This window comes from Bidens hawaiensis, unplaced genomic scaffold (assembly GCF_021521415.1).
Source record: "Bidens hawaiensis isolate Kalapana, Puna unplaced genomic scaffold, B.hawaiensis_p1.1 tig00016868_1, whole genome shotgun sequence".
NCBI classification, from domain to species: Eukaryota; Viridiplantae; Streptophyta; class Magnoliopsida; order Asterales; family Asteraceae; genus Bidens; species Bidens hawaiensis.
Genome location: NW_027492558.1, coordinates 256582 through 271391, shown reverse-complemented (window position 1 = coordinate 271391; position 14810 = coordinate 256582). Strand labels below are relative to the sequence as shown.

The window sequence follows — 14810 nt, the reverse complement described above, 5'->3', positions numbered from 1 at the left end:
TAAAATCACACTAATGTTTACCAAAGTACATCACTAGATATATACAGGGTGGCCGGGTGGTCGACGGTCACAGGCCCGACACCCCGCTAGGCCCGAATATTTATTTATTTTTTAATTATATGTATTTTTATTAAAACAATATGTATACTTAGTGTTTAAACTCAATTACATAATCACTAGTTTGGTATAGTGGCAAAAGATTATTACTTCCAATCAAAAGGTCATGAGTTCTAGTCTCATTTGAGACATGTTTAACCCTATTTTTATACAAAAGTTTTTTAAACAACCTAAATTATAACCAAGTAAGGCCATATCAAAATTAAATTGTTTAAACTTAACAAAATACTCCTTTTACTTAAGACCCAAAATAATTTTCGCCTTCGGCCCAAAATTTTTTTTGCTTTCTCGGAGCCGGCCCTGGATATATACAACAGTTTGAATGAAAAGCGTGGACATTAACCTACTCAATATTGGTTTGCTGAAGATATATATATATATATAACTATAAATATACACAAAACAATATAATTATATGCATATAAAAAGATATAGAGATTTAATAAATAGTATACAAGTTGAACTAGATGTTCAAAATTAGGCATGGGCTGAGCGCCAGAGCTCAAAAGCAAAATTTCTTGAATTAAACCAGCCAAGATAGGACTTGGAAAATAATGTAGACCAAATTTGTGTTAACTGGGACAATAGTAGTCTTTAATTTAAGCGGAATCAATTTAGTTTGGTATAAAAGAAAAAAAAAGGGAATTTCATGTCATTTTCAATTTCAATACTTAGGATTGTTAAATTACCAAATTAGACAAGTGGGCCAAAAATACAACCAGCAAGCTTTTGCATGCCTAGAAAAATTGACCCAAAATAAGGCAACATAAGTACATAACAACATCCTACCTGCCACAACCTTCCTCTTAAATCTAACTTCATAATCACCCCCTCAAAATTTCATTCTTACCTATTTTCACTTTTTCCTAAAATATACACCCTCTTTGTCTTAAAATGGAGCAGTTGATGTTCTCTGGAGGCCCCTCTTTTTGGTCATTTGAGATGCTGTTGCCACCTGCAACTGTTCATTTATGTAATACAACCATATAAAAATGATATCTTAAACACATGTAATAGATATTGATCATATGAACCTGTTGTTGCCTTTTGAGCCTAGCGTTTTCTTCTTTCAAGCGCTCGACTTCGTTTTCCAACTCATTGGTGTAAGCCTGGGTAACAATATTGACTAGAGGTTAACAAGCATATGTTTTTGCTCAAAGATAAGTATTAATAATAATGGTAGTTGCAATAATAATAATAGCAATAATAATATTATTGTTATTATTCTTATGTTATATAATTTAAAATTAATAATTATAATCACCAAATTTGGTGTCGCATATGATTTGTACAGTTCCAAAATTACCCTCACTGGGCACTGGACCATTGGGAGCCAGAGCCATTATGGCAAATAAAGACTGCTTTAACACAAAGTAAATATATAAATGGATCAATGACAAAAAAAAAAAGAAAAGAAAAAAAGAAACAAATCATCTTTGTATTTTTTTTTTCTCTTATTTTATGTTTGCATAACCTTAGTAATAAATGAGCACATAAGGTTGTTTATTTAACTACTTTGTGATGGAAAAATGAAAGATACAAAAGAAACAAAATGTGTCTACCCCATAAAACTATATCAAAGTTGCATGCTTTATGTAAGGGACCAGATAATTATTAACGTTTTTAAAAGATTAAACTTATCTAAAATAGTAAAATCATTAACAAGAATATTAAAAAAAAAATAAATCTATTATTCTCAATTTAATGATCCGGACATATATATTTTTTTATATTAATTAGTATCGTACGTTACACCTGTGTTTAGGTTAATTAATCATCGGACTATATATGTAACAAAAAAACACGAATTTAACACATTCGTTAAAAGATTTTGCAATTTAAAAATGGGTAGCAACACAGCTTATGTGGTTCAATGTAAAAAAAAATACATATAATATTTTTATAAATATTTTTACTTAAATAAATGTCTACTACCAACCTGCTTTCTAGCCCTTGAACGAACAGCAGACTCCCGGTTCTTAATCATCCGCTTGTGCCGGCGGTCGCCACCGGCAGCAGCCCTGTCCGTCGGCGGTAAGATCCTCATCCCACCAATGTTGGTCCCCAGTAACCCTGAAGACGAGTTAGCCGACGCCAACACCTGGTCAAACGGAACATCTAGAGGACACACACTCCTTGTCTGATCGGGGCCGGAGTTCAGTTTCAACAGCTGCGGCGGAGGCGGTGGCGGTGGCGACGGCGATCCATACCCAGATGAAGAAACAGTGGTGGGTGTGTCATTACTTGAAAAGGGTTTTGCAAGAAAGTCTTGGAGGATGAACCCACGGTAGCTGCCTTTGCCGGCGGTGGCTGTGTGGTGGTCGGTGGTGGTGGTTGAGAGGTTAATATCCTTCCAAACCTCCTCCATTGCTAGAGGTACGTGTTGGATCTTGATGAAACCCTAGCAAGATTTTGGTGATCGTGTGTTGAGAGTGTGTGTAAGAGATGGAAGTGAAATCAACTTATGTCATAGGACAGTATAAGAGGTCTATCAAAGCTAGGCGTTGTACTTTGTACTAAAAGTATAATTGGTAGCAGTGAGGCAGTAGTCTTGAATGGTTAGGCTGAGGGGTGTGGGGCTTCAACGGGGGCGCTAGAGCCCCTCCGCTCGCGCCCCCAGGCGCTAACACCACACCACCGGGGCGCTAACGGGGGCCCTAACGAGGCGCTAACGCGAAAATCCATGCAGGCGTTAGCCTGTTAGCGGGAGAAGAGAGAAAGGAGCTTGTTGAATTTTAGAAAAAGAGCCGTTGGGCTCTTATTAAATTAAAAAAAAAAATTTCCTATATAATACCCCATTTCACCCATTTTTATACCACAACTTCAAACCTTCACCCAAAATCAATTCATCTTCTCAACTTTTTTTAAAAAAAATGGTTGGAAATTGGTACCCAAACCTTGATTCAGATTATATTGACGACGATTTATGGTCGTCACCGCACCAATCGATGTTTTATTCGGAGCCGCAAGAATCATCCGGCTTTCAACCATCCAACACACAACCGTCTCCTAACTTTGTTGTTCCGGAGACACAAGAATCACACGGTGAAGCTACGGGACCAAAAAGACGCGTCCACCGGAAAAAACAACTTGCAACGGACGGGTCGGGACCGGCTTCGACTCCGAGGACGAAACGGAAAGCCACTCCGTGGTCATCGGATGAGAAGGAAGCCTGGTGTCGGGCTTGGATAGTCATTTCTGAGGATCGGCGTTGCGGTAATTGTTTTAATGTTTTTAAAAATGATTTTTAATAAAAAAGTTAAATATAAAAGTTAAATGGAAATCTAATTTATTTATTCATTTTGCAGCCGACTACCAAAAGAGCAAGATTTTTTGGACAAAGGTTAGGGAGACGTTCTACATGCTCGTTGGGAGTACAGAGCGGAACGCCGATATGATTTCGGGTCGGTGGTCCGAAATCAGAAAATTTGTCGGCTTGTTTACTAATCTTTTCAACAGGAACAGCGGTCGTATGAGACCAAGTGGCAGTGATGATTTGGCGGTTTACAATTTCACGGTCGAAGAGTGGAAGCAGGAGTTTTTGCGGAGGTATGGGATGGTGAAGACGTGGGACGATTTATTGTTGTGGGAGAGGTTGAAAAGGTGTTCCAAGTTGATTGAGCTGGTGGCGCCGGACTTTGATGCGGAAGTAAGGGCGAAACGGACTAAAACTAGTTCGTCTGGAGCGTATAGCACTTCAACCGGGTCGGATTGCCGCGTTGGATTCGACCTAAACATTGCGGAGGAGGAAACGTCTTCACCGCCGAGGAGGCGGCCATTGGGAAGGGACGCCAAGGGGAAAAAACCGGCTGAGGGGGAAGCCGTAAACATCGCCAATCTTATTGAATCCCTCAATAAATTCAACAAAACCATGGAGGTGGTCTCTAATGACAAAAAGGAAAAAAGTCGAATGAGAGATTTGGACTTTCTTACTAGAGACTTCAGTAACCTAAATCCGGTCGATCAAATGCTAATGGAAAAGCAAAAGGAACGTATCCGAAAGAGGTTGATCGAAGAAGACCAAGCCGAATAATAAGAATAATGTTTTTTTTAGTACTTTAATTTTTATTTTATTTTTAGATATTAATGTGTTTTTTTTATTAATGTGTGTTTTTTTTAATAATTTATGAGTTTTTTTAATAATACGTTGTTTGAATATATTTATAAAAAAATTAAAAAAAAATTCGCTGGAGCCCCTCCACACCAGGGCCATGGGCTCCAACGGGGGCTCCAACACCCCCCTTATCCAGTTTCTCTCTCTGCCACACGTCATAATATTATTGGTTGGAGCCCCCATTAAAGCCCCCCACACCCCTCAGCCTCATTTGGTAATTGGAGTTTTGTGCCTGTGATGTGTTGACAACAAAGATGCTTAACTTTTAAAACCTTCAATCCAAACCATATTAGGGCGTGACAAAGATTTGGTTGTTTCCATTTGTTGAGTCTACTAGCGGAATTCTGATATTTTCTCTTTATATACATGCCTTTTTTTTGTGTTAATAATATGTGTCCTAGGTTCTTTATAATAACTCAACATATGTGGACCAGAACTAAATTTTCAACAAATTTTCTACCATTGCCTAGATTATCTAGATGTGTGACAATAATAGATTCTAGATTTGTTTGGTCATAGAATGAGATATAGGATAAATTTTGGCTCTGATTATCTACGCATCCTTTGACTTATACACACCCCCTTTCAAGTGGGTTCCATACGATCGTATAGCCCCTATACGATCGTATGTTAGGTGTGTGGATAACTAAAGGGTGTACCAATAACATATCCCTAAATTTATGCATGGTTAATTTATTTTAGGGTTTTGCTGCCAATTAATAAATACATGCAAGATAAAAATATAAAAACATGTAAGATATCATGACAACAAAATGAGACGAGGTGGGAAAGATCCAAATCCTCTTCGAGTGTATTTTATAAGTTATATTAATTTAGTAATTCATGTTTCTAAAAGTTTCAAAATAACAGATGATGGTTAGGGCTTGAAATTCTTAAGATCTTAGATTTAAAATTTTATTTAATGTGGTTTTATTACAACAGGTGGTTTTCTTATTGATGGTGTTCCCGAGTAAGTTAGCTCTAGAGTGTTAAAATTAGTACGCATGATTGACATCCAGTCTCAGGAAGGCTCTATTTGGTGTACTTCCAAGCGCTATTAAAATATTAATAATAATAAGTACCGTAAAAAGATCTATAATTACAAAACCAAAACTTTTTGCCTATCAAATTACACGTAAGATCAAAAGCAACGCTTGGTGCCGCGTGAACGTCATTGGCTCATTTGGGGGCACCGGCTTGTGCCACATCAAGGTTTTTTTAACATGTAATTTTTTGTTTTAGTTCCGTGTTACCGTAACGAGCGTAGCTCGAAACTAATATAATTCGCATCGACTCATCATCGCAGCGCCCATGTTTTACCAACGGAATAAACATCGCTTTAAATATGTTATTTTTATGTGTCATAAGCCATACAAGAGTTCTAGAGGTTTACTAATTTAATTTTTTTAGTTTAGTGCCAGTACCGTAACGTACTTAATCCATACCAACCAAATTCATGTCGCTTTGCCCGTTAGCCATATTTGTTTTACTTTAATATGTTTTATTATTACTACTACTACTACTGTTACGAGTGTGCTGCTGATTTCTACATTAACATGTTATTTTTTCAATTTAGTTTCGGTATTGTAATGAAACTTAACTCATACCAACCAGATTTAGATTGATGCACTGTCAGAATGTGGATGATACAAACCTAGCTAGTTGTTATTAACAACGATTTAAAATCAAGGGCAAGTTGTGAGCATAACCTTATTGTAAGGAAAAACCACATTACCTATAGTACATGCAATTGGTATACTTTATGGCATTGAAAAATACATTATTTTTATGACAGCTTGATTTGTTACAGTTGCAATACTATTGTTTACGATGAGAAAATGTATATTTAAAATGGTTTCATTACATATAAGTTGTCTTAATAAAAATAAATATTATAGTATTGGTTCAGATTATAACGATACGGTACTGATATTTGATTTTTAACAAAACTTTTATCTAAGCATAGAGAAAAATAAATGTGGCATCGACGTATTTAGAATTTTATTACACGTTATATTATAATATTAAAATGAGAAAAAGGGAAAACTTTCGTAACTAAAAGAGAAAAAAAAAGAGAAAGGAAAAAAAAAAACAACCGTAAGACAACTTTTATAATATGTATACTTTTTTTCAATAACTTAGTACATTACTATTTACAACAACTTCATTACAAAATTTATATAGAAACATAGACGAAAATAATATGTCGCAATGGCATACTAGAAACTATATAAAATATCCATCTTAAAACTTAAAAGAAAAAAAAGAACAAAATACACTTAAAATTAATTATAATAAAATTATCAAAATCAAAAGGGGTTAAAAAAACTAAAAGAGTAAACTGCGGTTTTCATCCCTGTGGTTTGTTCAAATCTGCGGTTTTAGTCCAATAATTTCAAATTTGCGATTTTCTTCCCCGTAGTTTCATTTCACTTGCAATTAAACCCAATCACACTAACCCGTTAAGTCTGGCTGTGCACCGTGAGGGGCAATTTTGTCCTTTTTTTCTCCCCAAATAAACCTCAGCTCTAATTCGCAAGCCCCCTCACGTGAGAGGGCTGAGGTGTATTTGGGAAAAAAAAACAAAAATGTTCCAAACGTGAGGGGCATGCTGATGGGTTTAACGGTCAAAATTAACGGGATTAGTAGGATCGGGTTTAATTGCAAATGAAATGAAACCACAGGAACGAAAATAACAAATTTAAAATTATTAGACTAAAACCACATATTTGAACAAACCAAGAGATAAAAATCACAGTTTACTCAAACTAAAATAAAAAACTTACTTTTTGGTTTCACTTGCCAACATGTATATATTCTCCAAAGGGGTGAGCTCAAGGGGTTGTACCCACTTCGCAAAATGTAGTATAGATACTCATCCCCTCCTATTTAAATTTAAATTATTATATAACTAAAAGTATTTACAAATGAATGTTATTTTCATTTTATGATGGAATTCTTGAATTCACGCATTTTTGTGTCATATATTGTAGCTGTATTGATACATGATGCATGTCGTCGTTTTTCTAGCATTCGAATAGGTAAGATAAACATGTTTTAAATCATAAGCAAACTTATTACGGTTAATGCAAAAGATATAATAGTTTTCATAGTTTTGTAATTGAAGTTGGTTTTGTACTAAAGAACCGAATATATATATATTCACGTTTGTGTTTATGCATATTTTTATCTAATTCCCTCTACGTAAAATATATTTTCGGAAAATCATGAATTCTTAAAAAATGTATAAACAATGCATTAAATTGAGAGCTAAAAAAGAAATTGACATTTCTTATATCGGCTGTCAGGTTTGCTTGAAATCGGTGGAGACTTTGGATCATGTGTTCGAAGGTGCTCATCAAGCTGGGAGGATTTGGGACACAATTGGTAGGTGGTTGGGGTGGTATTTCCTTATAATAAAGGTCCGTTAAATATTGTTGATTAGTTGGATTTTGTTAGAGATGATTGAAAAAGAAAAAAAACGTGGTCGAGCCAATTGTCTTTTCTACTTGGTGGCTCATTTAGAGAGCTCAGAATGATGATATTTATCACTCCTGTTAAGATTATAGAGATCATATTTTTCATTTGATTGTTTCAGTATTTTTTATGGGTTTCGTCTCATAATCGTAGGTTTGATTTGAACTTGGTAAGGTGACTTAAAAACCCTCATCTCTATATGTAATTAAAGAGAGTGAAATATAAATATTATGGATACGTTGAAGTGAAGTACCGGAACTGAGTGATGTAGAAAGAGAAAATGTTTTGTATACAGATATGGGCGCATATGGCAACACAAAACACTAGATATTCCTAGGTCTAAGCCTGCCACAACCACATAGTATATAATCCTCCTCGCTTTTGCACCAACTCTTTACATTTCTCTGTCCTTTTCTCTATTGGCATGTATACATTTTATTTTTCTTTTAATGGTCTTAGTGTACCCGGTCCCGGTCGTCAGAGTATTTCGAAAAACTTACCATTCGCATACAACCCACTTTACTCGAATTCAATTTCAAAAAGGCTCCTACTATGGACACCCAAGCACCTCCAATACGCCCTTTATAGGGCTATACGGGGCCCTATACGCCCCGTATAACCCTATACGGGACGTATTGATGGTTTTTTTTATCAAATAGGATGGTGTCCCTCAAACTCCCCTTCAAAAATAGTGTGTTCTTTCCTATTAGTGGCATACACTTATTGTAATCAAATTATGACTCCCAAGAGGTTCTCACAAAATTCTTGTTACATGTGTGGTTCAACCTTGATCCATCTTTCTTGCCTTATACTTAACCCAATTAGAATTTGCTAACAGAGCCAAGGATCGTTGACGATATGTATGCATGACATTAGAGTTCATATTTATTAAAAAAAGAAATCAAAGTTGTTGATTTTTCTTAATCTATATTTGAGATCAAGTACAACTTTATAAAAATTGAAGTTGGTGACTTAATTAGAGTGATGAGGGGTACAATGAAAATTAAATTTTCTTCCACTACAAATCAAAATGTATTTTGGTCGATTAATCATTTAAAGTTATTGAATAGAGTGTAATGAGAAAAATATAATTGTGTTCTAATACAAATTCAACTTCTATAAGACATTATTAGCCTACTGAAGAAACACTAAGTGAACCCTGGGCAGATTATAGATAATCTGGGGGTTAAGTAATGTTTCTCACGAGGATGAGGTCCAGCAGAGAAGGTTGTTCTTCAGGGGACCTGCAAAACAGACACCGTAAGCTCGTCACTGAGAAGGGGGGGGGGGTTCCTCCTTGTGACCACCCTTCGGCGTGAGAATCAGACTAGATTGCTCTGAATATAAGTGTATATTAAGAAATTGCTAGATAAGAGAGATATCAGATGATGTCCTTACCATTCCAAGGTGTTGGAGTATTTATAGCCGAAGGTAGGTTTCCTAGAAGGTACAGCCGGCTGAATAGTATTCCTGTTCCACCAACAGTGGACTACGCACAGGCCATGCTGGTTGGTGGATAGGCTACGGCCGACAGTAACAAGGTCGGCTGTACACTGTTCCTTTACTGCCGGCTACGCACTGTTCCACCAACTGTAGGCTGCGCACGTCCTATCGTAAGGGTTGGTGAGTAGGCAGCGGCTAATAGTGACAAACAGTACTAGAGGGTGCTCCTCCTCGTACTGTTGTCGGTGAGTTGTCACCCTGTGATTGGTTCATGGGCTGTTCTGGTCAAATCGTCTGTTCTGCCCATACCTTAGTAGGTATAGTACAAAAGATCTTCCAGAAGCATACGGACTGGCTCATTTAGGCGGGAGTATTCCCGCCTTGCTCATTCCTTCATGTGACTACTGAAGTAGCTAGTGCCTTGTGCGTGTAGCCTTGCTGTTAGTGCGGGTAGCCTTCCCTGATGGCTTGTATCCGCAACTGCGGGAACAGGCGGGGTACTTCACCATTGGGAGGCTTTCCCTGCGAGTACAGCTGGCGTACTGCGCGTAAGGTTCTCTGAGCATGGTGGGTCCTGCGGGAGCAGTTGGTCGTTGCGCAGACGTCCCTGTTCAAGGTGAGTCTTGCGGGCTCTGCTGGGACCTACCTCTTCAAGTCCCCCCAGTCCAATGTTCTTCTCATGAATTATTAATAAGTGAGGTGAACTTTTGGACTTAGCAAGGGGTTTTGAAAAGGGTTTAGTTTTTAGGTTTTCCGTGGTGATTCTTCCCGCGGTTTTCCTGATGTCACGCAGAAATTCCCGACTTTTCTGCTTGATCTTTGGGTATGAAGCGGGTAGGTTTGTAACCTCCTCGCAAGTCAGGAGCGTTGAGTCCCACTTGTGTGGATTCTCCATGGGGTTTTGGTAGTTTTCAACATACTGATCAACTATGCTAAAACCACCAATTCCATCTTGGAGTTTCAAACAATATAGTTCTCGACGTTCCCGTTACGCGGGGATGTTATTCCCGTTTCCGCAAGCATGGCCCAGAAGATCCTTCTTGGTTTGAATTCCCTGCAGAGTGCTAAGTATGTGAAGGGTTTTGCCTTGACACTGTACCCGCACTCGTCTTATGGTTACTTTACTTCCAAGGTATTCCTGGCGTCAATTCCCTGCGGGTGCTAAGTATGTGAAGGGTTTTGCCTTGACACTGTACCCGCACCCGTCTTATGGTTACTTGGTTGCCAAGGTAAGGGGTATTTTCCCGCTTACTTTTGAATCTTTTTGAATTTTGAAATTCGAAGAGTTGGTGAAAGGATAAGAACAGTCCAAACCTCTGAAACGTCGTGCGACGGTTTCTTATGACGGTGTCAGGACGTGCAGGAAGTTATGCTGACGTGACAGTACCTGGTCATTTCAGACGCTTTTTCAGGCGCGTGGGCGCGATTTTTCGGGCGCGTGGCCGCGAAATTAATGGTACGCGTCCTTTCAACAGCTGTTGCCAGCTTGCTTTTTGCCACGTGTCATAGTTTCATTGCACCTTCGATTTCTCTCTCTTCCGCATTAAATTCATCGCATTAATTGCGATTAGTATATAAAGGGGGAGAGGGTCCTTTGCAATTCACACTTTCACTTCTCTCTTCATCTTCAAAACGATTTCCGGCGAATACTCATCTTTTCAGTCGAGCATTCCCTTGAAATCGTTTTCTTCTTTCATATCTGCAAGATGTCGTCTCGTGATCTCGAATCTACAGCCGATGACAAGAGTACTGCTGGCGAGTGCCAGTGTGCTCTGCCTGTCGATCTGTATCAGTACATCGTCAGGAAGTTCATGCTCGAGTCTCTCGAGCCTGAGTTTCCTGAACCCCATCAAACGGTGTACGATGCCCCCAGAGGCAAGATCGGGGTATGTGCTGCATTCTTTGTTTATGGGAATCTTAGGTTCCCATTGACAAAGTTTGTGTACCGTGTCTTGGAGAGGCACGGTGTGCACCTGACCGAGGTGCACCCGATGGCGATTGCCAAGATTCGGCACTTCGAGTGGGTGTGCCGGATTCTGGGCATTGAGCCCTATGTTGACCGCCTGATGACCTTTTACACTTGGAGGTGCATCCAGGGGTGGTATACGTTGATAACCCGAATTAAGGGTTTGAAGATTTGCGCAACCGAGCGCAGTCTTCGCTCGTGGAAGCGGGAGTTCTTCTACATCTCCGCTCGCGCCATCCCCCTTGCCATGAAATTCAAGAACGGGCAAGCACTTCCCAGCCTTCACGCCTCCAACTACCAGGAGGCGGAATGGTTCTCGAAGATATCCCGGGTCCAATCTCCGGTTTACCGGTTTGCGGAGTCCGGGATGGTGATGCTCGGGATGAGCCGGGTGTGGAAGAATGCGGATGCGCGAAAGATTCCGATCGTCCTCGAATACGGTTCGAACTCTGTTCCTTACGGTATGCCTTGTTTCTTTTTGTTGATTTAGAATCTCTTCTAACTTCTTTCCTGTTTACTTCAGAGGGGAACGACTTGCAGTCGCTCATGCACCCGCGGGAGGCTGACGGTCCCGCTCGGATGGGTACTCGCGCTCTAGACGAGAACGAGTTGCCCATCCTAGAACAAACGGCGGATCGGTTCGTGGAGGTCTATCCGCTAGGCCACGAGATCCTTAGCGCCAGGCGGCCAGGTAAGGCGCTATTCGACCCTCGACCCCTCAATGTTGAAACCTCTGCTGGAATTCCTCAAATCGTATGTTCTGATGAGGAATCCGCAGATGGTCCTCCGTTGGTGCGGAAGAAGAAGGCTGCCGGCGAGAAGGGGAAGGAGAAGGTGGCCTCCACTGCCGATCCGGCGCCTCGGTCTGATTCGGAGACCGAGAGCGAAGAGGTGGCGGGGAATCCCGGTGGTGATAAGACCGCCCCGGAGGCTGCGACGATTGTTACCCTCCGGAGGGCCCAGGATGACAATGGTGACCGGCGTGAAGAGGCCGGCTCCATCGGGTTCATCCCCGCCCGTCCGCACTTTCAGGCTCAAGAAAACCCGTAAGTACAAACTTCCTTTATCTTTAACTTCATAGTCTTTCATCATTAATACTTAATCTTCTTTGTGCAGGCGTGGATGTTGACGCATTCCAGGGTGGAGCGCAGAGTACCCCTCCGCCCATGACGGTAGGCTTGGTCAGCCTACCTGAGGCGACGACCCAGGCGCCTGCACCTGCTTCCGCTGGTTCAGTTGCTCACTCTGAGCCGACTGTTCCAGCTGTGATGACGTCACCGCCGGCTGTGAGTGCTATTTTTACCGCATCTTTCACCGAGCCGGCGGTTACTTTTGCTGCGGATTCCGCGGCGGCGACCGCGGCGGCTTCTACCATGCCTCCGTCATCGGCAACGACGGCCGATCCTTCAGGTATGCATGGGGCTTCTCGCCAATCTCTGCCTCCTTCCCATCTACCTGACCTCTTGGACGGATTTCCCTTGGGTTCAGGTGACGGGTTTGGCGGCTATCGGCCTGTTATTGACCCTACAGGTGCGTAGGGTTCTCTTGGCCTATTATTATATATATATATATATATATATATTTTTTTATATATCATCTTTTCCTAACTGCTTTTTGTTTTTTGCAGTGTCGGATTCCAATGAAGTGTATGTTCCACGATGGCACATCCGCCGAGGAACAACCCTTCGCACCCCTGTGGAGTGCGTGGAGTGGGCTCGTCACGCTGCTCCCAGTGGTGCGTTGGGGGAAGCCATGGCTAGCTACCAGGAGGGTAGGCTAAGCAATGAGCTTCGGGTTCTCCTGGCCCGGATGCAGCCGCGCGTCGAGCTGCTTTGTCGTGAAAACGACAAGTTAAAAGCAGCTCGCCTTCAGGAAGTAGCTCAGGCGCGGGCTGTCCGGGAGGAGAATAAGAGGCTTTCCGCCGCGGCGGCGGAGAAGGAGAAGGCGTTCAAGGCCCTTGAAGTTGAGGTTCAGGCCCGTCTCGAGGCTCGCTCCAAGGCTGCCCAAGCTGTTAATGAACAGCTTCGGCTGGCTAAGGAAACTGCTAGGAACGCAACTGAAAGGGCCACCAAGGCTGAAGCTGTTGCTGAGCCTCTACGCGTGGAGAATGAAGAGCTTAAAGCCAAATTAGAGGCTCTCCAGCAGGCTCATGATGCCTTGGCGATGGAGGACGCGAAGAAGCTCCAAGAGATCCTGGACCAGAGGGGCGTGCTTGACCACACTGAGCGGAAGCTAAAGGGCGTCGAAGAGGCTGCTGCAAAGGAAGTGTTGCTTGCCAACCTTAATAAAAGTGAAGCCGAACGCGCCTGTACCCAAGCTCAAGCAGCCCTCCAAGAAGCTCTGGTTGCCAAGGAATGGCTTCTTCGAGAAGCGTTGTCTCAGGTAAGCTTTTCATGTCTTTACGCTTTTCTTTGTAAATAGAAAAGGTTCTGATACTTGTATTTTTTCTTTGTAGGTTGTGCATCGGGTCTTCTCAGAGACGTCTTATGACGATGCTATGAGCGCAGCCCTCAACGCTTCTCATGAGGATGGGGAAAAGGCCGGCTTCCTGCTTGGTCTAGGGTTCGTTGAGAAAGGCATCCCGCATTCCAACTTCCCTTTGCATGATGTGGATACTGAAGCTGTTTATGACCAAGCAGTGAACCAGTATGCCGCCTTCCCGCATCCGGTGGTGGAGAAGGTGAACGAAGTCGCTGCTGCTGATGATGGGCTAGCTATCCTTAAAGCTTTCCTTGACCCACCACGCTCTTCTGATGGAGCGGGTCCAAGTGGAAGTGGTCCTGAAGCTTGATTCTGAAGATCCCTTTCCACCATTAGCGTAGATTTTTGCTTTTGTATAGCTTTTTTTGTATGCGGGTATGTACCCAGCAATCTTTGTAATATTTGAATTTGATGGAATAAAGATTGTGTTAGTTCTTTGCCTTGTTTATTTTACGCATGTTTTGATCTAACTTAGCAATTTCTTTAGTACTTAGATAAGTTAACTTTTTAACGTGGTAAATTATAAGTTTGTTTCGCTTCCTCTTTCATGATTGTGCGGGTATGACCGTCACTTACACTTAGTAGGATGGCTTAACTTTACTTATATCTGACCTGCGTGGAAGTTTTCCTCATCTTTTCCTTTGAAATTTTCTAAGTGTTCAGAATAAGTTAACCTTTGAACGTGGTAGATGATAGGTTGAAGTTTTGCTTCCTTGTTCGTGATTGTGCGGGTAAGACCGTCACTTGCACTTACAAGGATGGCTAAACTTTACTTACATCTGACCTGCGTGTAGGTTTTCCTTAAAACTTGAAATTTTTACCGTTGTATTTATGCGGGTTTTGCCGCCTTCCACACGTAACGACTTACTTCTTCCCCGATTTATGCGGTGAATATCGGCACATCAGTGTGGGAAGTTCTTAAGTATGAAGGTAAGACTATTAACACATTGTGAAAGGAGAATCATTTCCATTAGAAGTGGCTCTAGGCCTTTTCTTTACAAGTTTGGAATTGATCTACATATAACATTTGCGTAATTGAGCTCCATTCCATGTTCTTGGGATGGGAGTGCCATCGAGCCTTTCGAGCCGGTACGCGCCCTTTCCCAGAACTTCTTTGATAAGGTATGGCCCTTCCCAGACCGGGGCCAGCTTTCCTGCGCGTTCTTGGTTCGAAGCCTCGTTGTTACGCAGTATGTAGTCTCCTACATTGAA

General features: G+C 41.2%; 1 protein-coding gene across 1 annotated transcript; it reads right to left on the bottom strand.

Annotated features, from left to right (window-relative positions):
* Positions 1-775: 775 nt before the first annotated feature.
* On the bottom strand, positions 776-2485 carry LOC143552386 (protein FD-like). The gene is made up of 3 exons (XM_077042625.1): positions 2057-2485; positions 1152-1226; positions 776-1078 (listed from the first exon to the last, which is right to left on the bottom strand). The coding sequence occupies exons 1-3, from the start codon at positions 2483-2485 to the stop codon at positions 1007-1009; spliced, it is 576 nt and encodes a 191-aa protein (XP_076898740.1). The 3' UTR covers positions 776-1006.
* Between the last annotated feature and the right edge of the window lie 12325 nt (positions 2486-14810).

What these genes read in the sequence shown, in the direction of transcription:
- LOC143552386 (XM_077042625.1), bottom strand. Translation starts at nt 2,485, where the DNA reads ATGGAGGAGGTTTGGAAGGATATTAACCTCTCAACCACCACCACCGAC. An exon ending in GTTCAAGGGCTAGAAAGCAG is followed by an intron (nt 1,227 to 2,056) that starts GTTGGTAGTAGA and finishes ATTGTTACCCAG; the next exon opens with GCTTACACCAATGAGTTGGA. An exon ending in GGCTCAAAAGGCAACAACAG is followed by an intron (nt 1,079 to 1,151) that starts GTTCATATGATC and finishes ATAAATGAACAG; the next exon opens with TTGCAGGTGGCAACAGCATC.